Genomic DNA, 24,410 nt, shown 5'->3' with positions numbered 1-24,410 from the left:
AGGAGAAGAGGGCCATAAGCTTCCCAACAAGGACCCAGCCAGCCCAGGTTGGAAAAATGGCTGAGGTTGAAGCTTCTGTACTGAGTAATATTGGGACTGGCCTATGAAAGAAGAGTGCTGCCCTCTCACTCCCGGTGATGTAGGGAGAGCTAGATTCAAAGAGCAAAAGATTTAAAACCTTCCATTTATTATTTCCTAGTTCATTCCATTAAATAGAAAATGTTTTTGACTGTTACTGAAAAGAAATAAACCGGGTACAAGCCAGAGGGAAGGATTTAGGGCTTAAGGTATAAGCACACAATATGGTATAGTGGAAAAATCATTGACATTGGAGTCAGAAGACCTAAGGTTGAATCTCAACTCTGCCATTTACAAGCTGTGTGACCTTGGGCAAGTCACTTAAACTGAGTCTGAGCTTCAGGTTCCTCACCTGTAAGAAGGGGATAATGACACTTATTTCACAAGGCTATTATAAAGAGTAAATGATATGGAACATAAAAGCACTTTGTAAGGTACTACACCGAGGTTACTGGCATCATCATCGACATCATCATCCCTGATTCGGTGTTCCATGTTCCTTCCCAATGCCTGATTGCTGTCAGATGTCACAGCCATGGTATGAGAGCATCCAAGCTCAGGATAAAGAGACAATAGAGCTCAGATCTAGACTTTCTGTCCCTCTGCTGGTGGAGGGGCACAGCGGGTCATCAGGACTCTACCTTGTAGGCAGCTGTACCTGGTAATGACTCAGTTTGATTCAAAAGACATTTACTAAGCTCTTCTATGCCAGGCATGATGCTAGATGCTGACCACTGAGTCAAACAGAAACCAGCGAGCCTTCCTGAGGTATACATGCCATCATTCCTTCATCCTGTATTCTATTTTAGACTAGAGACCTAGAATATTAATTTCTAGATTGTGCCTTCCCCATCAGTGTTACCAGTTAGCCTACAGGCAGCTGGGTAGTGTAGTGGATGGAGTACTGGACTTGGAATCTTGGAAGACCTGAGTTCAAATCCTGAGTCAGACACTTACTAGCTGTGTGACCCTGGGCAAGTCACTTAACTTTTTGGCCCTCAGTTTCCTCATTTTAAAATTGGGGACAATAGTAGCACCTACTTAACAGGATTGTTGAGGAGAACAAATGAGATAACCTCTACAAACATTAAAATGCTCTATAGATCACTATTATTAATAGTAAAAACTTATTTGTCTTGTTTCCGAACCATTAATTTGTCTGATTCCCATTTGTAACTTACTCTGTATCTCAGCACTGTTCCAGAGAGATTTGCCTAAGATTATCTTTGTCTTGGCTTATGGGACACTAGGTCAAAGCTGTCCCATGAGATCTGAGGTGGAGACTGGTCATTTATAGGGGTTACAATAATCTCTTCAAGTCAAAATCTTTCTCCCAAATCCTGCTCCCAGATCTGCAGCTTCCAAGACTCAATATGCCCTAAAGCGACAATTTGCTTAAAGTCTTATGTTCTCTCTACACATCTCATTGGTTTTCAAAATGAACTTCTCAAAAAAGTGCTTCCGTCTTTCTATATACCAGACCAAACTCAAACATAGGAAATTTTCCCCAAAGTTAAACACATCAGTCTCCAGTCTGATTTGCATCCCTTTTTTGCTTTTATCCCTTGGGAAATTCCAACTCATTTCTCAGTTTCCTGTTGCTATAAAAATGTAGTTTTTCACTGAAGTACAAGTCCTAATTTGGGATCTGCTGGCTATAAGCTAATGCTCGGTTGCCGCCTCATCCATCATAATGACTTTTTGTTGTTCTTCCAAAATAATGAATGGGTTAGGCTAATAGTCATTGTGCTTCAGGTATCTTATCAATTATTCACTTATTCATTCAGAATTGCTCTCAAACTCTTTGGATTTTGATTTAGTTCTTTTTGGATTATTGCCTCCTACTTTGCGTTTATAACATCCTTTTCTTTAACAACTGCTCTGGTTCATGTTTCATTTTGTTCCAGCCATCTAAGGATGATAGGGCTTGTGCCATGTCCCCTACAGGTACTATGCCATCTTTTTATAATGTTTTCTAAAGGACTATGAAAAGGAAACTGAGCTAGGAATTGACAAATGGAACATATCACCTGTAGGTGTGTTGTGATACTTCTTTAAAGAATGAATATTTTTAATAATGAAAACAATCATCTTTAAACATCCTGTCACACTGATAAATTGGTACACAACAAAAAAAAGTAATAATGAAGCCACACACCACTTGTTTCTTTGGTCCTGGGCCAAGTTTATGAGGATACAAAAAGCCTTTGGATTTCTCTGCATCCCAAACTGAATATCAAAAGCCTGCAGCTTCAGGGTCCTTCTTGTCTATGGGGGAGCAGGGAGAGGGAGGACAGAATATTGTGACCTGAAATCTTCAAGGACCCACTTCAGCCTAAAGATGCTCCAGGGTGCCTTCTTAGGGCCTTGTTGTTCTGTCATTCAGTCATATCTGACTCTTCATAACCCTGTATGGGGTTCCCTTGACAAAGATACTGGAGTAGTATGCCATTTCCTTCTCCACATCTTAGGACCTACTCCAAAAAGACTGAAAAAATTCTCTCCAGGTCAGGAGAATAAGGAGGGGCTTACTTCTTGATATTCCTTTAGATTGCCATCTCAACTCTGACTTTCCAAGACCCTGTATCAACAGATGTCATGTGAGAAGAGTTTATATGTTTTATGTCCATTTCTGCACCAACCTCAGCTAGCATTGTTAGTATTGTTTTAATCTTACTTAATCAGCAAGCAAATATTAAGTAGTTGCTTTGTGCCAGGTATTGTGCTGGCCTCTGGAGGATACAAAGACAAAAATGAAATGATCCCCGCACTCGAGGAGATTGCATTCTCACCAGTAGGTTATGCTCTGCTCCCAGTTTGGCTGCTTACTCTTTCCATACTGTAGAGGGAAGCAATGTGGTATAATAGACTGAGAGGCTCAGTTTTGAAATGAGGATGACCCTGATTTTCAATTCCCACTTAACGACATACTGACTGTGTGATCCTGGGAAAGTTGCCCAACTATTTAATGTCCCAGGTAACTCTTAGGACAGTTACAAAACAGTTGCCCAGGGAGGTCTCTGTACCCATGGAATCACAGTTCTGGACCAAAACAACAACAGCTCCCCTCCCTCAAAAATGAATTTGTACATCAAAGCTTCTGGCCCTGACAATGGGTCTTCTTGTGTTGCGTAGAGGTTTCCCTTTATCTAACTATGGCCTTTGCCTTTATTGAAAAAAGTTGAATCTTCCCTAAAAAAAAGCTAGTATTGCCAACTGACTGGCATTTAACAAGCTTGGATGGCATTTTATCACAGAAGTGAATTGCTCCTTCTAATTCTTCCATATTCCATGGTATCCACTATTTCACCAATATAGATACTCCTTCCACCATCCAGAACAGTTGTTCATGTCTTTAAGTCTTCCACATGGGTATCCACCCACCATACCAGAGATGGGAGAAGGAGGCAGAGGGAAGAGTGGTGTTTATTTTTATACTTTTGACTTTGCTTACCCTATTCAATATCCTTGGGCCTCATAGACCCTCTGCCAGCAAGCTGATAGGGCTATCAATACTACAACATAAACCGAAAGTGTAGGGCTTCTCTCATAATTCCATACAATTAAAAGTTCAGTAGTAGGTACTACATGGAAATACAAGAATAAATAAAACTCTGTCTCCCCTCTGATATCTTCTAAACTAATAGGGAAGACAATATTTATGCACAAATGGCTATAAATTAATAGAGAATATGATACATGTCTCTCACAGGCGGGAACAAGTACAAGAATTTAGAGTTGGGAAGAGATAATTTTTGGCTTAGGTTGACTCAAAAACAGCTTCATCAAAGAGGAGGCATTTGAGGCTGGGACTTGAAGGAAGATTGGAATTCTAGCACAGTATATAGGCTATAAAATATTTAAGACTTCCTTATAATCCACTTGGTATTAATTTTGGTACTTTGATGGATTATAATAATTTCATCAACTTCCTCTGCTGAGGCTGATTGTAATTTCTTTATGCTTCACATCCTATTCCATTCTTGTCCATTTTATAATAAATCTTCTATAAAGTAACTTCTCAACTTGCCGCAGCACTTCCACTTTTTAGTATCTCTGGGATACTGGTGTACCACTTAAGTCTATCTGATAGCTCTCATTTTCATCTTGTGACTGGTTCATTTCCTTTCTCTGACAGACATGGCTTAATAGTGTGTCTTACATCTCTTCCTTTATACAAGTTGTCCTTGATCTTTAAAGAACTGAACTTGGAGTCTGAATAGCTAAGTTTGAGCTCTGGCTCTGCCACTTACTAGCTATGCGGACGATGTCAAGGGAAATTCCCAAGTGCAGCCCCAACCAGATTAAAATGTAATTGGGAAATGTTTTTAAAAAGGAGCTAGAAAAAAATTCAGCTTAGGTTCATTTTTGGATTGGTCTGAAGTAATCACAGTTTGGCACAAAATATGGTTTTGTTCAGGTCTTTATCCCTGATATTTATCATTGTGCTTATTGAAAAGAGAGGAGGATGGGAAAAAATGATGTGCTAACAGATTATCAGAAGGCACAACTCTATGTCCCTCCCTGTGTGAAGGAAAACCACCTCAAGATAAAGGATGACCCTAGCGCATCAGTATTGCAGCCTTCTGCTGGGAAATGTATGACATCAAAGAGGTTTTTTATTCAGAAAATATGTTACATAATATACATATTAGAGCAGAGTACTTCAGTTAAATTATTTACTGAGTGCCTGCAATATGCTAGCATTGGCCTGGGCACTGCAGGAATTCCAATGAGGTAGAATGCAAGATTTCTAAGACTTTCATGAAATGTGTTTTCAGCATCTTCCCTTTTACAAAGCAGTTTTATTTTTTGGTAACAAGAGTATGTACAAGAAATCTAAGTTTAACCCTTAAGATTAAAGAAAGAAAAAGATACTGAAGATTTCGTGGTAAATAGATTTCTTTGTTGTATTAGTGAAGGCTTCCAATTTCTCTAAATGGTATGTCAGACTGAGTCTGATTAGCTTTCTATTAGTTTAAAAAAGCATTATGCTTTCTAGGTTCTTAAATATTTCTACCTTCTTCACCAAAATTAGAATTATAATAGAAATCAAATTTGGGAAGTAGTCATTTATTATGATGATTAAATACACATTATGTATTGTGATAAGAAAGCCAGTATTTTGTTTAGTAATTTAGTGGGTTTTCTAAATGTTAACCTGTGGTTGGAGCACTTAACTTCTGAAGATAAAAGCTATTTAAAGCTTTGCGTGTTGACTAAACCCGACCTACTTCACCTACCAGGGAAGTGGCAGGGCTTACTGTGTTCTGCTAGAGAGAGGCAGCCCAGGGGTAGCAAATCCTAATTGTAACTGCTACTTTCTAACTCTGGGATTGAAATTCAGTTTCAATCATCACTTCCCTTGCCTTTCTGCAAAGTGAGATAGTGAATAAGGAAGGACTGATTGATCACTTTAAGATCCTATGGCCCTTTTGTCCCATTTGCCCTGACAGAAATCACTCATTCATTCACCATTCCTCACTGAAACAAAACAAAAATGAAGCATACAATTCAAACCACAAATAATCCTTGTTCCAAAAAAAAAAAAAAATAGTAACATAACCCCTTACTTCCTTAGGGAATTGGTAAAAATAAAACGAAGATAATATCTCATGAAAACACTGAGTTCTTAGGTGAAAAGGTAGAATTTCTTTCTCATTATGCTTTCTTGCTTCCCTGGTTGAAGTAATTTCCACCTCTAACAGCCTCTGTTTAACAGTACTAGGGTTGTTCGCCTTTCCTTATTATCACTGAAAATTGAAGTTTTTTTCAAATCATGTAACAAGTAACCAAAAGTTCTGACTTCGAATGGACACCAATTTATTGTGAATTCTTCTCAAAGTTTTAATAGTAGATATGGTGGCACTTAGGTGAAGGAGGGGGGGAGAGAGGGAGGGAGGGAGAGAGAGAGAGAGAGAGAGAGAGAGAGAGAGAGAGAGTGAGAGAGAGAGAGAGAGAGAATGAACAACTGGTTTTCCATGGATAGTCTCAGTTTACAGGATTTCTTGGGCAGCTCTACCAGATCCACATACTTATTAACCTTCTCTGCTTTTGTGCCCTGAGGCACTTCTGCTTAATGAAGCCATAGTATCAACAAGGCCCTCCATAAGGGAAGAGAGTCAGTCAGCAGTCACCAATGTTTTGCTGAGTGCATTCTATAAACCAGTGGTGGGCACAAGTCAGAGATGTCTGGTACAAGCCCCTGTGACCTCATTCAGAAGGGACCATTCCCTCCCTCCCAGTGTCTCTGCTGTTCTCTCTCATGCCCACTCACAGATGGGCTCCTGGGCCGTAAAAGTCTATACTTGAACAAGTCGACAGACCATTTTCTATGTAACTCTGAGAACGTTGCAGAAAAGCATCATGGCCACAACCCTAAAGGTCGTTAGCTTAGCAGGGGAGAGTGTGGGAAATATCATTGACTCTGACCTCCAAAGTGCTGGATTTTGATGTCAGAAGACATGAGTTCGAAACTTTTTGACCTTAGACAAATCACATCAACCTCCCTGGGCCTTGATTTCCTTATATAGACACCAAGGTCGATGGTCATGATCAGTGGTTCTGAAACTTTTTGGTCTCAAGACCTCTTTACGCTCTTAGAAATTATTGAAGATAACCCCCAAGAGCTTTGGTTAATGTAAGTTATAACTTTTAATATTTACCATATCAGAAACTAAATCATCCAAATATTTTTATGAAAATAGTTTTGACCTCATAGAATCCATGAAAGAGTCTCAGGTACCCCTGAGAGGGCCCAATACCAATTTTAATAACCACTGGGCTGTTGGTGGTGTTGCTCAGTCATTTCAGTTTTGTACAGCTCTTCATGACCCCATATGGGGTTTTCTTGGCAAAGATACTGGGGTGGTTTGCCATTTCCTTCTCCAGATCATTTTATAGATGAGGAAACTGAGGCAAACAGAAATAAGTGCCTTGCCCAAAGTCACACAGCTAGTAGGAGTCTGAGGTCAGATTTGAACTCCGGAAGAAATCTTCCTAACTTGAGGCCAGGCACTCTATGCTGGCACTAGCTGCCCTGGGCTAGATGACTGCTAAGGCCCCTTCCACACTGAAGTTGTGCTCCTGTGACCCTTTGTATTCAGGGTTGACCATTTTCATAGTTTAAGGGGCAGAAATTGAGCAAAAGATAATAGTAGTCATCATCATGTTAATAATATTATTTTAGCTACAGATATTTTAATATATCATACAAGTATCTCCAGTTTTTCATATACTAACATAATTGTCCATGTACTTTGCAAATTTAAATATGGAAAGTCCCCTAAAGGTCTTCCAGGCAACCCTCACCCCTCATTTTACAGATAAACAAACTAAAATCAGAGAATATAGTGACTTTCAGAAGGTGACAACTACAGGTGACAGAGCAGCTAGGATCACTGGGCCTGGAGTCAGGAAGACCAGAGTTCAAACCTGGCCTCAGACCCTTACTATCTGTGTGACCTTGAGCAAGTCACTTAACCCTGCTTGCCTCAGTTTCCTCATCTGTAAAATGAGCTGGAAAAGAAAATGGCAAATCACTCAGCTATCCTTGCCAGGAAAACCACAAATGGAGTCAAGAAGTCAGACCCAACTGAACAACAACAACAGATGGCAAAGTTGGTGCTTGAGTCCAGACCATCCCAACCCCAAACCCAGTGTTCTTTTCAACTGCATCATGCTGTCTCTAATTCCCATTAGTCTCTTCACTGGTTAGGAAACTTATATTTGTTTCTGTTTAAAACAAAATATTAAGATCCCTTTTAAAAAATATTCTGACACATTGGATAAACCATCTAAAGAATATTTATCAATGCGGACAAGAATAAAACACATTAAGGAGACATGATGGATGGGTTAAAAATTGTATCAATAGAAAGAGTAGCCACAATATCAAGATTAGAAATCTATACAAGTGTGGGGCAGCTAGGTGGCATAGTGAGTAGAGCACAGGCTCTGGAGTCAGGAGGATCTGAGTTCAAATCCAGCCTCAGACACTTGACATGCTTACTAGCTGTATGACCTTGGGCAAGTCACTTAACCCCAATTGCCCTGCTTACCCCCCTCAAAAAAAAAAAAAGAAATCTATACCAGTGTCAAAATAAAAATCTTTTAGGCATGACACCAAATTCAAGGAATGAGAAATCAAAATCCTAGGAAATTTATTCAATTAATCAGAAATTGCTTTTAAATATATTCATAACTATATATATTTATTACTTAGTGCTAGCACAGGCCTGGCATTTAGTAAGAGGTTAGTAAATGCCTGTTGATTGGTCGATATATATGTATGTGTATACATATTTTATATGTATATATCTATATCTATATTTCCCCCTTGCAGGTCAACTGCTAGAGAATATGCCCTGAAAATCATCAAGAAAAGCAAATGTCGAGGCAAAGTAAGTAATATGCCTCAGTATTTATCTACATATGTATACATATGTTTATGAAAAGTGATATTTTCAACAGAATAAAATGCTTGTAAAATTACACATTCAAAATAAACATTATCTGCAGGATATGATAGCATTTAAATTTAGTGAAATATAGCATGTCTGTAGTTGTAATATTAGACTCTATGTATAATAAATAGTTCTTACAATTGCTATAAATATTTAGATATTAATCCTGTTTCCTATTACGTTTTTTCCTTTTCTTTCCTTCCTTTGGTTTATTCCTTTGTTAGACTGGTATTTGGGAAATATTTGTTCTAGTAGGTTCAACATTGTATGATACTCAGGACATTTTTCAACATTTTATTGATGGCTATGATATCTGAAACCTGTTTCCCTTTATCCTCCCAAAGGAAAAAGCATTTTTCTTATGTACTCATGGAGGTGATTTTTCCTTGTGACAGGAGCACATGATCCAGAATGAGGTCTCTATCTTGAGAAGAGTGAAGCACCCCAATATTGTTCTGCTGATTGAAGAGATGGATGTGCCAACTGAGTTGTATCTTGTCATGGAATTAGTAAAGGTATGTACTGGGGAGGAGGAAATTCACCTCCTGCAGAAGACAAGACATTTTTCATCTACTCCATAGACACAATTCTTTCCTCCAGGTGTTATCTTTTACAGTTCATGCAATATTTCTGTCTTTCATTTTATGCATTGGCTCAGAAGATTTAATACATATGTACTCCTATCATAGTTGATGTATGTAAACTCAATAGAACATAACTCTGCTTATTTCATTGGTGGAACCCAAAGTCTTCACCCTTGGTTCATAAAGATAAGAATTGAATTCTCTTAATCATTAAACTGAAACACACAGAGAGAGAAAGCCACACCAAGTAGATATGAATCCATCAAAGTAAAAACACTTTTAACTGGGGCAGCTAGGTGGCACAGTGAGTGGAGCACGGGCCCTGGAGTTAGGAGCACCTGAGTTCAAATCTGGCCTTAGACACTTGACACACTTATTAGCTGTGTGACCTTGGACAAGTCACTTAACCCCAATTGCCCCACCTTCCTCCTCAAAAAAAAAAACCAAACACTTTTAACCATGACGCTAAGCTTAAGAAATGGGAAAAAAATACCTTAGGAAAATTCTTCAATAGAATGGAAGTTTCTTTTCAACTGAGTATATACATAGATATAAATACTATATATGCATACATGTTTATGTACATATACAGCTAAATCCCAGTTAGAGTGAATAAGGAATCCCTGAAGAGGCATGGCATTATTTGAATTTGCACTCCATAATTCTGTTGGGCTGAAACCAATTACCATATTTTACAAAATTTTAACTTCAAGTAGTAGGAATTTGAATACAAATAATCACTTCAAAGGATTCTTTATTCATACTATCTGGGATCTAGCTATATAGGTGTATATGTATGCACATATATCAGTCAATCAACATTTATTAATATACTTAATTGAAAAGAAACCAGTTCTATTAAAGAATTTTCCTAGGGTGTTTGTTTCTTTTTCCTTGATCTTGGTATCATGGCTAAAAGTCTCTTACTTTGATGGATTCATCATCATGATGCAGCTATTCTCTCTCTCTCTTGCAATTTAGTGATTAGGAGACTTCAGTTATGAGAAATGGTGAAAACTTTGGTTTCTACCAACGAAATAAACAAAGTATTGTTATTCTGTTGAATTCAGAGACATCAAATATGATAGGAGTACATATGTATTAAATCTGCTGAGCTAATGCATAAAATGAGAAACAGAAATATTCTCACTGCATAATTCCACCCCGCTGGACCCAATTACCATAGTTTACATAATTACAACTTCGAATAGTATGAATTCGAATACATGTGAGCACTTCAGTGGATTCTTTATCCACACTAATCAGGACCTAGCTAGTTTATATACGTATAAATAGATACACACATTACGTTCGTGTTGTAGAATAAGCTTTCCTGTCAAGGATGCAAATGGTCCACATTAATTCAGTCTTCAAGATAACAATGTCCTTTTATTCATAGTCACATTTAAAAATTCCATGGTGTCTTATTTTTCAAGACTTCTCTCCGTTTTAGTTTAATTTTCCTTTAATTTAGTTTCATTTTAAGTGTCATTTACTCTTTTTACTTGTGAGATAGTACAAACTGGCTCCTCCCCATCTTTCAAGCTCTCTAACAGGTGAAGATTTATGTCTGTCAGGACTATATTCATACCTTTGAGCCCTCCCTTCTGAAACAAAGGGGAGACAGCATGGCAGAGTGGAAAAAATGCTTCATCTTAGGTCATGGGAGTTGGGTTCAAATCCATGCTTTGCCAATCACTATCCCTGTGTCCTTGGGGAAGTCATTTTATCTCTCCAGCCTATTTCCTTATCTGCACAATGAGGGGACTAAGCTGAATGACCTCTAAGGTCTCTTCCAGCCCTTATCCATCACCCTATGATATTTGTATTGTTCCAGCATTTGAAGAATTTAGAGTTTGTTTTTGGAAACAAAAAAGACTTCTGGTTAGTGGGATTGGCCTTTAGATAAAAATGAAAAAAAGTTGACACAAGGGCTTTGACACAAAACTAATTTATGGCTTTTAGAAAAATTCTATGTGTGTATGTGTATACTGAAAAATTAATCTTTAATTTTGGGCTTTCAAGTATGCTTTATACTTAAACTAGACCTATTAGCATATTTGTTGGAGATAGTTTATATTCAAGATGTAACCTCATTCTCCCTTCATGCTGTTTTCTATTTAATAAAAAAAAATATCTGTTTTCAAGGATAATGTTTAGGGAACTGCAAATGTTTATCTGGGTTCCCAATTAAGAGAGGTTTACTTATTTTACTTATAAGTGGCAGAATGGCGACATGAATCTCTCTTTGGGGTTAGGAAGTCCCAGCTCTGACTCACACTGTGACCTGGGATAAGCAACTTAGGTTCTCAGTACCCCCGAGCAATTCTTTAAGACTATAAATTGTAAAGCAGATGCCAATCTGCATTAGTGGGAGGGGTTTCATGACTAGGAGATCTCAATGCCAATGAAATCACAGGTTTGATCCAAAATACTTCATTTTTTTAAAATCAGCTTTAATGCTACTTATTTCACCATCAATTTCATTATATAAATATGATAGAATGTGCTTTTCTCAGCACCAAGGACAGTATTTTTACAGCAATGTTGATTGTCTGTCCAACAATCGCTGACTGTTTTTGCTACCTACCATGTGTTGTTAGAATCAGCTAGCCATCTGTCATTGACTGACTTTTGAAGATCAGAGTTTAAATCCAGTTTTCAGACAGCAGGGAAATCCAAGAGAAAAAAGCTTGAAATTGTAGAGCGTGCTTTGCCAGTTAATATAATACTGTGGATTATTGGTCATCATATGTTCCCATTATGGCTGCCAATGAACTCTACAGGTGGGGAAGCCATTTCACTGAATGCTTCCAAGGGAGCCATTAGGAGTCCCAGATGCTAGGGTATCTTAGCAACAGTGGAGCCAGGGGGGTATTGGTATAAGGGCAATGTACTTCTGCACTGGACATGAAATAGGCTGGGCCCAAGTACATAGTCCTAAGAGTTAGATCTTATTGCAGTAAGAGTATAAGTCTGGAGGCTTCTCAAAAGGTCAGAATTAGTCCCAAACTGGGCTCAAAAGACTTAAGGAAGTTGTCTTATTGCAGTTTAAATTGGCTTAGGAATCAATCCCAAAATATTGGTCTTCCTCACTAGAACCCAAATCATATAGAGATACCACTGAATGACTCCTATGTCACATGACATGCCAAATAGTACCATAGATCTTATTTCATTGCTCACCAGAGTACCAACCATCAGGTTGTTTTTGAACCCTCTCAAAAATCCAGAATATGATGCTATACACACCCTCAAAGATCTATGATTTCCTCACTTATAAAGGGATTTTTAGTTCATAAAGAACACTTTTTTTTTGGTTCATACCAGTGATTTCATCTGGATGGGAAATTCCCTGATGTAGAAACTCCCACAGCTGTTGCAGATTGGTGCTGCATGGGGTACTGAGAAATTAAGTGACTGATAGTCACACACCTAGTGTATTTTAGAGACAACACTTGAATCCAGATCTTTTTGACTACAAGGCCAACTCTGTTATGTAATACTCCTCTATACTTTATAATTATGAACACCACAAACAAAATCTAAACACAGCTTATTAAAACATGAAAGAATCTGGTTTCTGCCTTTTCCTATAAGAGTAAAAAAAAACAATGAAACAAACAGTCATCCATATCTACAAGAATAACTTGTAAGTTTTCCTTTGTCAATCAGCAAATATTCAAGAGAGTGCTTCTTGTATGCAAAATACTGTGTTAGCTATTAAGGAGCAATTTTCATAGTATATGATTAAGTGAATAATATAGACAGTAAGTGATATGAGAGCCCAGAGAAGGAGGGGGAAGACCTGTGTTGGACATCCAGCATGAAGAATAGGTGGAACATTGGGATTGGTAGAGAAGGGATGAAAGAGGATTCCAGGCAGGGGAATAATTTCATGGATAAATGTTAAAGTTGGGAATTAGCATGATATGTTTGGGGGATAAGGAGAACAGTAAAGCTAGATGAAAAGGTTTATATGGGAACAGAGAAGGAAATCATATTTGAAAGATTACAGAGAGCCATAAATGCCTAAAAAGTGTGGACTTTATAGGACTATATAAGCAGGAGGTGAGCTATTGTAAATTCTTTTTTTAAATTTCTTTAAATTTATGGACTAAAACAAGCATTTCAAAGATGATTGCGCATGAAACTGCAAATCTACTGTGTGCAACTTGTTATTCCGTTCAAATATACAACAAAGTCATCATGTAAATTTCTTTTGTTTTTCTTCTCTCCCCTGTACCCCCAATTCTTATGGAAAGAAATGAAGTCTGTGTTTTTTGAAAGATTCACTTGGTGGCCAGGGATTTGGTAGGAATGATTTGAAGGTAGAAGATGGTAGGGATGGTAAGGTGACGAGGACCTAGACTGGAGGGGGATAACAGTGAAGCTATAAAGGCAAAGACCTTTTAAATTTGGTGACTCTTTGAGATTTAATCTTTGCTTTCTCTCTTTCTCTCCTTTCTCCCTCCACAAACAAACATAAAAAATACCCTCAGACCTTTTGAGGCATTAATGTAAACAAATCGAATACTGAAGTGGAACTCATGAAATGTTTAGAGATGTGTAGAACATCATTCTATGTAGTTTGATGGCTATATTCTTCTATAGGAGAATCTAAGGTAGGGCATCACATCAATGACACAAGATGAGAATGCTTGGATAACTTATAACCACTTCTAGGGGCACAGGGTAGGGAAGTGTTAATGAGTCACGGATCCAAGAATTGAAGCAGAAGCAAAAGCCAGATAAATTATAGTAGTGGCTGATATGAAGACTATTCTCAAATCTCTATTTCTAACTAAGACTTCTCATCTGAGGCAGCATAGGACAGTAGAAAGAACACAGGATTGGAATCAGAAGACCCGAGTTCAAATCCTGACTTTATTTAGTACTTGTATCTCCTAGGGCAGGTAATTTAACCTCCTTGGGCCTCAGTTTCCTCGTAAAATGAGAGGGTTGGACCAAATGGCCACTGAGATCCCTTCCCATTCTAAGTTTCATGAACCTATGACCATATCTTCAATGACTTACATTATATCTCCCTTTGTATGTCCCACTGTCATTTCAAATTCAATACATCTAAAATTGAATTCTTATACCTAAAACAGGTTCTACTTTTCAAATCTCCCATTTCTATCACTGTCACCATCATTCTCATAGGTCCAAATTTTAGTCATATTTTACTGTTTTCTTATTTCCATTGCCCACATCCAAGAAGTCACTAAATTTTGTTAGCTACTCATTCAAAACTTCTTCATTTTCAGTCAAAGTTCTCATCACCTAATGACTCCTTTTTTCCAGCCAGATAGCAAATCAGAGTACAGAACTGATTCATTATACTCGACAGTTTGATCTCTTGTATGTGTAGGGATGATATATAAATGTGCTCAAATACTATTAGTACATTTAAGTTCAAATTGTATAAAAGGATCAAAGGGTTGAAATTGGAGCCTAAAACCATCCTACTTTACCTGTATATTGTAAAATCATCTCCAAAGGTTCTCCTACCAAATTAGAAAGGAATAATTGTAATTGTAAGATACATTCAAAGAACTAAGGTCCTAGAAAACTGGTATTTGAAACATTTTCTTCCCTCCCTCCTTCCTTCATTTGCTCTTGTTTCATTCCCTCCCTTCTTCCTCTTTTCTTTTATTCTCTCCTTTCTTCATTTTCTTTCTTCCTTTGTTCCCCTTACTTCATTGCCTCCCTCACTCCTTTCTTCATTCCACTCCTTTATTTCCTCCCATTCTTCCTTCATTCTGTCCTCCTCTTATCCTTCTCTCCTCATTCTTTCTTGTCTTTCAGTCCCTCTCAGCCTTCTTTCTTTTTCTTTTTTTTTTAACATACTTCATGGGTTTTTTTTCCTCTTTTTTTCCTCACAAAGAAACATCTTATATTGAATAGCCCTGTAGTAAGGCTATTTCAAGTAAGCTTAATTGGTCTGTTCATTTCAGAAACAATAGGAGATGTTAAAAACACGTATATTATTTCCATAATTCTTGTTTCTCATTTTGAAGGTTGTAAATATGTCTCTTGATCACTTTGGGAGGAAGGTGTATACATGCATATAATAATTCTGACCAGAGTACATAGATGGCACAGAGCAACTGTAGAGATCCACATGCATTAGTTAGTAGGCAGTTAAAATGGTTTAGGAAATTTCTCTCTGCCTTTCTCCTTTGAGCTTGAGCTGGGGGTCAGATGAGAAGTGGCACTGGCTTTTTACAGTAGGAAGAGAGGTTACTTTAAGAGGTAAGTGGAAGGGAAATTCTTAAAAATCCCAAAGTTCTTACATCCATCTTTCACTCTCCCTGAAATTTGTCAGTTTGCTCTGTAGGTGGCTCCATTAGACCATCTGCTAAAGTGCCATATTCCTGCTGTTCTGTTCTCAGGGAGGCGACCTTTTCGATGCCATTACCTCCACGAACAAATACACAGAGAGAGATGCCAGTGGGATGCTCTACAATCTGGCCAGTGCCATCAAATACCTGCATAGTTTGAACATTGTTCACAGAGACATCAAACCGGAGAACCTGTTGGTAAGAAGAAATATAATTTCTTGTCTTGTCAGAGCTTGGGAGTTCCTTGTTTGCAAACACTCATTAACCTTTCTGAACTATTTCATCTTTACTTTTAAACCTAAAGGTACAACTTTAAACTGCTGCTTCAAACTAAGCATGAGGAGAGCTAAGAATAATAAGACTCTCTGCAGTGGTCCCTCAGGGACCAGAAAGAGTTAATGTTGTTCATCAGAGTTCCGACTGTTCCCATCTTAATCATTAATTGATGGTTTATCAGTCGACAAGTGTACCCTCTAGTGACAATAAAAGAAAATTGCAGGGTCTTCTTGAAAAGCCTAGCTTAATTCCTCCAGTCATCCTGACCTGTATCTTGCCACTGGCCCCAGATGGCTCCGGAGGAGAGAGTGAGGCTGGTGACTTTGCACAGCCCTGCCTCACTTAAATCCAATTCACTTGCAAGTCAAGACATCACCGTCCCGCTGTCATTGGTCCTTTCTGAGAATGAAGGATAAATAACAATAGCTTACCTCTAACATCCTTTTCCTTTGCACCCTTCTGCCTTAGAGCAAGACTAGCATGAATGGCTAGAAGTTAAATGGAAGTAGATTTCAGTTCAGTGTAAGAATTAATTTTCCAGTAAGACTTAGCTAACAATGGAATAGGCTCCTCTCAAAGTAGTGAGCTCTTCCTCACTGGAAATGTTCAGGTGGCAGCTGGATGACAATCTACCATGGATGTTTTCATAGGAATTATTGGCATTGGGAAGAAAATTAGACTAGATGGCCTTTATGGTTTCATCCAACTCTAAAAATCTTTGATTATCAAAAAAGATGAGTCATGAATCAAAAATGTCAAGTTTGAAATGCTGAAATATCTGGTTATATCAGAAAGAATGTCCCTTTGATGTTTTCCCTGCTTTCTTTTCCATTGCATGTTCATCCCTAATCTCATTTAAGTCATTTAATTCACAAGTGATTCCTGTATGATCCCTTGTATTCAGTTGACTTTTTTTTTTAACCAAACCCTGTATGTACTCTAAAGCTGTTTCTAATGACAAAATATAAGTAAATACACAAACATATCTTGAAGATTTTGGCAGTAGATTTCCCTACACATACATTCAGATATTCATTTATATACACAAATATCGTTGCTTTGCCCTCACTCAGTTTTCTTCCTACCTTTGGACTGGTACAGAAAAGTTCAAGAGCATGGCTGCTGGAAAATCCTTCTCTCCTCAATTTTAACACAAGCCTGAGAGTCAAAAAGAATGTGGGAGGGGGAGAAGGAAGCTCTCAGGGAATGGCAGCAACACCTCTGAATGGGAAGGGGTCAGAGGGCAGGCAAAGGATGGAATTGTTTCCAGCCCAGTATTCTGAAATCTTAGTTTTACATTCTGACTAGATATTATTGCCCTTTTCCTTCTCCTCCTGATTCTGTAAAACCCTTTTTTGCCTTTGTCTTATTTCTATCATCTCAACATTTATTTTATAAAGATTTATTTTGTCACCCAGTATAACATACTAATTAGAATATATCTGAAATTAAGTTTAGTTCTTTTTTCTAATTTATTTAGAACCGAGTAATAATATAAAATTTGCAGTACATCTTTTGAAAAGGAAGGCATTGGTAGGCATCATGGCATAGTGGAGAGAGTGTGAGAATTAGTGTCAGGAAAACATGATTTCAACTTCTCAGATTCTTCCCAAGTTGTTACCTTGTCCAAGTCACTTAATCTCCATCAACTTCAGTTTCTTCATATGTCAGATAGAGATAATGATGCACCTGTAGTACCTACTACACAAGATTGTTGTGGAGGTTCAAAAGGGATAGTAAGTTTCTTAAGGCTAAAACACTAACAATAGTTTTTAATGGCTTTAAGAGAATAAGAAAAACAGCAACATACTGAGCAAGTTTTATTTTACTTTACTCCTAAGAAGCTGAAAATTTTTTTAAATGGATCTAGTTATCTGCAAATGAAAGTCCTAGAATCTAATGACATGAATTCTTCAACTAGTTGACTAGGAGTTTCTTCAAAATAAGTCCAACTTTAAACACTGAATTGTATTGTTAAACACTAGATTATAACTTTGTCAGCTTTGCAGATGCAAAAAATACCCCCTTTTGTTCGATGCAGGTTTCAGGTAACCATTTTGAATATCTTTTGAGCCCCTTTGCTGGGTAAATAATTCCCAGGCTGCCAGTGATTCTTTGGCCAAAATATCAGTAGGGTTATCCTATAGTCCTAGCATAGCAATGATGGGAATTATGTTTGGTTTGATACATCTGCTATAATAGTCAGCATTTAGCTCCCTAACACAGGATCACAAGAATATTGCACATTTATCCTCAGGGTTTGGGGGTCATCTGTGGGGTTTCGTGTTGTTTTATGATCACCTGCTGCATTTTATTATTTTATATTAAAGACATTTTTTAAAAACAACTTTTCCAAATGGTTTGTCTTTCCCATCCAAGGCAAATCAGGTCTATATACAAACAGCTATTGTTGGGCAAGTTACCGTTGAGTACCTAAACCCAAAGAAATGAAAAGAGACCTTTTTCAGAGACTCCTGATGTAAAATACCAGTGTGCCAAAAGTCTGCATACCTAACCTTTCACTGTGTCTATTCTTGGTAGGACATGCCTTCATGTTTTAATTGGGCCCTTTTTTCATAATTGCTGCTATTTAACACGTTTATTCTGTCAAATCATGGGATGTCTTTATAGCTGTATAATAAACCCTAGAGAACAACTTCTCTGACTGTAGCCATCTGCAATGATCACAAGAGCAGCTTACAAAATACTGACAGTCTTTATAGTAATAGGATACATATGGCAGCCCACAATTATGTGTAGCTGCATTCAATTAGTGCTGTACAATTACACAGTTTTATTGCTTCGTTAAAACAGTGAAAGCACTACATAGTGGGTAATTTGCACCAATCCCCGTCTCTTTAATAGCCCTTCAGCATTTAAATGTAGGAGAGCATCTACAGTATTTATTGTGCCTGAGACGAACATTAAATTATCTCTCACGGTGTGATTATTCCTTGACGGACAATTAATGTCCCACCACCTTACGTGTGAATCATGTTGGTCATGGGCTTTACTTAAAATGTAGTTAGAATGAAAGCAAACTTATTTTCTTATTTTACAAGGAGACCCCATCACTGAAGCAACTCAGATCAAGGTATCTGAGTAGTCTACACTTGCAGCCTATGGTTGTCAGCTCTAAAGTATGGTTACATTAAGGAGAGATGTTGAGGAATAGGCTTGCCTCAGTAGTGTGTATCCTAAGACTTAGCATTTTAAACATGCACTTGTTAGATGCTTTGAACTAAGTTTTTAATTAAAAGTTAGAGATCTTTAAAGTGGATTTATAGCTGCCATTTGGGAAAATACTTTCTGGAGGTAATTTTTTTTTTTTTGTGAAACAGATGTATTCAACAATCTGTGGTTTTAACAAAGTTTTAATTAGATTTTTAAATCATGCTACCCATGCCCATCTTTTATTGGTGCAGCAACAGACAAGTGTGCCTCCATCTGTGACTGTTGCCCTCTCTTATCAGAAGACTCAGTTGTATAAGCTCATTGGAACTCTCGTCCTTGGCAAATCTCTTTTGTCTATGGTATACACTCTTTTTAACTGTCTTCTCTTCTACAGAAGAAAAAAAATAACTCAGTTTCATACTTTCCCTAAACTACCTATCAGTATGTAAGTGACAAAAAAATGTTTAAAATTGTTTCAGTCCTAAACCCAAAACTCTAGATAGTTAACTCGTAACAAGTTTTTGTAGTTTACCTTGTTTGTTTGTGAATAGAAATGTTTCCAATTATGTCCTAAGCTTTGGTCTCTGAGTTGTTATTTTCTCTTCTAAGCAATACCATGACCTGTCCACGTTAATTTTCTTTAAAGTTTTGTAACATAAGTCACAAAAGGAGAAGAGTTTTGATGCAGCCTTTAAATGTGAAAAGATTTTAAAGTAGCATTATTAAAAAGTGAAGAGGGATCAAAAAAGACACAAGAATTTGATCACTGTCACATAATAATATATGCAAATCGTTCCTTAAATTGGATAAGGAACAATCACTCCTTTGAGTTGGTATTTGTTTTAAAGTAATATTTTTACCCATATTAATAGTTATTGGGGTTTTGAACTCTATCATAGAGCTATGTTAAATATTTAATGTGCATTTTAGTATGTGCTGAGTTATTTGTATATTCCAGCAGTACAGCTGTTCTCAAAATGTCTTCTGTAAAACCCTACTGGTCTGGGAGATATAAATAGGTGTTCCATGAGGATATTGTGACATTATCTAAGGATGCGAGGGGATGGATCCTGGGGAGGAAGGTCTTTCAGGGACCAAACCAGACATTGGTCAGATATTTCACAGGTACCAGGACTGAGTTTGTTAGATATTCTCCATCTTCTTCTAGGTGCGAGAGAGATAGTCTTTATACAAGTGGAAGCCCAATCCTTTCCACTCCAAACCAACATAAACGTCATTCTTTCCCATCACGTTGTGCTCAAATGTCCTTCCAATCTTACCTTGTGCATCCCTACTCCTACCTCACGCCACGTCCCTATCAGTCATGCACTTAGTTGTCTGTCCTCGAGTCCTGTATCTCGCTTCACACTCATTCTCTGACATATACCTCACTTTCCCCTCAAACCCCTCACACAGGAACCATGGTCTTGGTTACTGTCAAGGATGTTTTAGGGGGAGTTTTGGGTTAAGAGATTTTTTGGTTTGTTTGTTTGGTATGGGTTTGGCAAGATGGCCACTGAGGTCCCTTCCAGTTCTATGAAGTTTTATGATTCTATAACTTAGTCTCATACCACTGTCTATCACACATACACATGCTCTCTCCTCTCATACTCTGACACTTACGTCACCAGCTTTCTCTCACCCTATGTCTGGCACTAATATACACTACAGAGTCCCTTTGTTGTACGCATCTGATAGCCCCTTATACACATACTCATTGACATTTACCACTTTCTCGCTCCCTCTCCCTTTCTCTGTTTGCTTCTCTTTCTCTCTCTTCCCATCCCCTTCTCTTTCTTTGTCTCCCTCCCCCCCCCTCCTTTTCCCTTTCTCTCTCCTCTTCACCCCCATTCCCTTGCTTTCATTTCTCCCTCCCCCCACACACACCATGGACTACACCTCACATCACATGCCTATCACACATGCAACCATCTCCTCTCACATTGTGTTTGGCACACGTGCGACTTCATACAATGGCCCTCATGACCCGCATTTTGTTCCAAAAGAAAGATGTAACAAAAATACCTTTGGTAAGTACAAAGGAATGACATGATCCTCAGTCAGACCTGGAATGTGATTTATGACTTGCTCCGTGGGTGGCTGCTTTTGTTCTTAGGTTATTGTAGAATGTGGGGCAAAGTATGTACATTTAAAGCAAGTACTGTGTTATGAGAAGAGCCATGGAAATACTGAAGAAAAGAGGCAGAGAAAGCAACAATAAGGAGCTAAGTCTACATCATTTGACAAAGCATGTGCCATCAGTATGTGGGTAACTGTGGAGGAAGGGTAAGGGTTGAATTGCTTTGCTTCATAGATAGGTAACAATACAATGGACTTGTAGAAACCAGGAGAATAGATGTGGTGACCTCCGAGGTATTTTCTCTTTCTAGATGCTGTAACTAAATGGAAGCTCCATTTAAATTCAAAAGCTATTCGGTTCTATGAAAACATCAAAATATTTTTCTGGAGGACTAGCAGTTAACACTTGAATACCTTGCATAGTGAAATCATAGACAAATAAATAGCTGTTGAGTAGATGGAGAGACTCCCTTTGCCTGGAACAATTTTTAATTCAGTTTTTATCATTGATAATAAGCATCTATTGTGTGCAGAACACTATGGCAAGGTACTAGGGAACAATCTGGGGTCTTCCTGAATTCATCTTTTGAAGCCCTTGACCCTATCAGCAATGCTCAGCCAATGTTAGACAACTTCTACAAAGCAAGAGGGGTAATTTCCCAGCATGGTAGGTTAATGGAACAAGATCAACTTGGGTTGATAGCCACTTCAGAATACCCTAGGGCTTTGTCCTTGGCCTTGTGCTGCTTGAAATTTTGGTCAATGTCTTGGATTAAGGCACAGATGGCATGTTTTCACAAATTTTCAGATAACATAGCTAACACAGTGGATGACAATTAGTATCCAATGGGATAGGGTTAGGAGGCATGATATTTTTCATGTTAAAAAAATTATCTAGATGAGGAAATATGTTAACATGGACAGGGACCTGGATTTGGAGTCAAAGGATCTGGCCTCAGCTTTCAGATCCACCACCTTGCCTAAGTGACATGGAATAAGTTAATCTCAATTTTTTCTTGAAAAATATGACCATTATACTAGATGACATATAAAGACTCTTCTAGCTTTAAATCTGTGACCCTTTAACTGTTAGCTCATAATAAGTCAACTCTTGAGTGATATAACAACCAAAAAAAACAAATGAAATCTTAAGCTGAATTAAGAGTCATACTGTCCAGGATGAAAAAGGTGAACAACTCAGTGAACTCTTCCTGGCTCAGAACACTTCTGGAATATGTTTTGTTTAGATCTGGGCACTGCATTTTAAGAAGGAAATTGACAAACTGGAATGAATCCCCAAGAAGGTGATGAGGGAACTACAGTCCCTGCAGTGAAAGGATCATTTGAAAGAACTTCTCCAAAGTAGAGAAGATGCTGGGAGAGACAAGAGAGAGATAGAGGGGGTATCCTAACTCTCTTTAGGTTTTTGAAGGTCTATCATTTGGAAGAGGAATTAAGACTTGTTCTGCTTAGATCTAGATGATGGAATTGGGAGCAATGGTTGATAATCACTGAGGTGTAGATTTCAGTTTGATGTTAAGGAGTTGTTCCTAACATTAGAGTTGTCCAGAAGAGGAATGGGCTCCTTCAGGAGTCGACAAGTGCTCCCTTACTGGAGATCTTCAGGATGAAACTAGATCTATACTTATTGAGGATGTTAGAGAAGAGATTATAGTTTGGGTACAGTTCAGGACTAGGTGACTTCTAAGATACCTGCAATTTGTGAGTTTTTGGTGGTCCTGTGATTTAGTTTCTGGGAGCAGCAGAAAATTAATATCCTTTAACTTCTATGGATCTCAGGTCAACCTGACATCTCAAGTGCAAGTTACCCCTTAGGTCTCTGGGTAAATGATCACTTGCCCTCTAGGAAGACTCAACTCCATGTGGATGATGGTTATTTCTATAGAAGACCTTGAACCCAATTATGTGTCTGGCATTGGATGGAGGACTTATCTCCCTCTCATTCCCAGATTCTCTCTCCCTAAAAAGAGGCTCCAAATAACTATTACCACCTAAGCAGCTGGATCCAAATCATCTTTGCTGATAAAATAACTTAGCTAGCCAAATACATCTGCATTTTATGCTGCGACAAAATGGGAAATTAATCTATTTCTCTCAAAGGAAAGCAGGCATGATGTATGTACAGTAGCTGCTCTCCTGATGTGCAGTGAAGTGCCTTTCCATGAAACAGCTTCAGTTACTGAGGCAAGTAACAGATGATCATAGAGTGAAAACAGAAGAACATGTAGAAAATAACTTCCTTGAAGAATTCTTTTGATGTGAGAAGGGAAATAGCCTTTGTTTTCTTGAAAAAAAATCTCTTGAGGTTATCTCTTGCTGGAATCCTTAGTTCTTCCTATGGTTTTCTTTTTTTCCTTCTAATTGTTTCCGATGGGGAGCTGAGGGTGAGACTCCTGAATGTCTTTGTATTGATTCTTTGAAGACCGAATTTTGGGGATGATTTTTTTATAATAAATCATATTTCTTGTCATCATAGACTAGCATTAAAGGAATGTGAAATACATGGTTTTTGTCAAAAAAAAAGTGACAAAAAGTTCTTGATTTGTTAGATGGAAAGATAGAATAATTTTTCCCTCTTAAACCCCCCAAAACAGAACATGCTAATAATAATCTTCCTGGCAATGGTTTCAAATCCCCTTAGTTGAAGTGTAAATACTCCCTTCACAGATTAAAACAAAAATTAAAATAAATTTGGTGAAACCTATCACCTAATACCAGAAAGATAATTTTTAATGAATGTGTGTTTGTGATGAGATAACCTGAAAATTGCTTCCTTTGCTTATTAAAATACTGAATTTTAAAATCCTTTTTATAAAGAACATGAATCAATAGCTCTTAACATAAACCATAAGTAACATTTTTAGATAATTTAAACTGCATCCCCTCATATCTTCAGTAAAAGATGCTTATTTTTCACTGGCTTATGATTTTTACATTTCTTTTAGGTTTATGAACACCAAGATGGCAGCAAATCTCTAAAGCTAGGAGATTTTGGCTTGGCGACCATTGTAGATGGCCCCCTGTACACTGTCTGTGGTACTCCTACTTATGTGGCTCCAGAAATCATTGCAGAGACTGGGTAACTTCCTTACCATTTTTGTTTTTCGTAGCAGTAAGTGGTGAAGCTTGGTGCTGCTGTTTGTAGGCCTGGCTGAGTTATCAGGCCTCTCTCATCTCACTTTTGTGATCTTTACAGAGAAAGTCTTTTCTGTGTGCTGTTTAAATCGAATCACCAATTACTGCCTTCTTGTTTAAGGCTCTCATTTGCCCTCTGTTAAGGGTTAGCACAGCAGTGATTAACCCCAGAGGAGAAAGTCTTCAGACTAACAGTGAAACATACAGTGATAGTAATTAACTCCCTCAAGGAGATAAAAGAAACAAAATCT

The 24,410-nt window shown here is 37.8% G+C and overlaps 1 protein-coding gene across 3 annotated transcripts in view; it reads left to right on the top strand.

Annotated features, from left to right (window-relative positions):
* Positions 1–24,410, top strand: part of DCLK1 (doublecortin like kinase 1) — a 431,729-nt gene that overhangs the window by 353,692 nt on the left and 53,627 nt on the right. For all 3 annotated transcript variants that reach the window (XM_036743476.1, XM_036743477.1, XM_036743478.1), the window contains 4 exons: positions 8,423–8,480; positions 8,939–9,058; positions 15,526–15,672; positions 23,970–24,103. In XM_036743476.1, the coding sequence (XP_036599371.1) occupies positions 8,423–8,480; positions 8,939–9,058; positions 15,526–15,672; positions 23,970–24,103 (459 nt within the window). The remainder of the gene's footprint in view (positions 1–8,422; positions 8,481–8,938; positions 9,059–15,525; positions 15,673–23,969; positions 24,104–24,410) is intronic.

The sequence above is a fragment of the Trichosurus vulpecula genome, chromosome 2, assembly GCF_011100635.1.
Source record: "Trichosurus vulpecula isolate mTriVul1 chromosome 2, mTriVul1.pri, whole genome shotgun sequence".
Classification (NCBI taxonomy): domain Eukaryota; kingdom Metazoa; phylum Chordata; class Mammalia; order Diprotodontia; family Phalangeridae; genus Trichosurus; species Trichosurus vulpecula.
The sequence above is the reverse complement of the archived record's forward strand: the minus strand, read 5'-3'. Positions and strand labels throughout refer to the sequence as shown.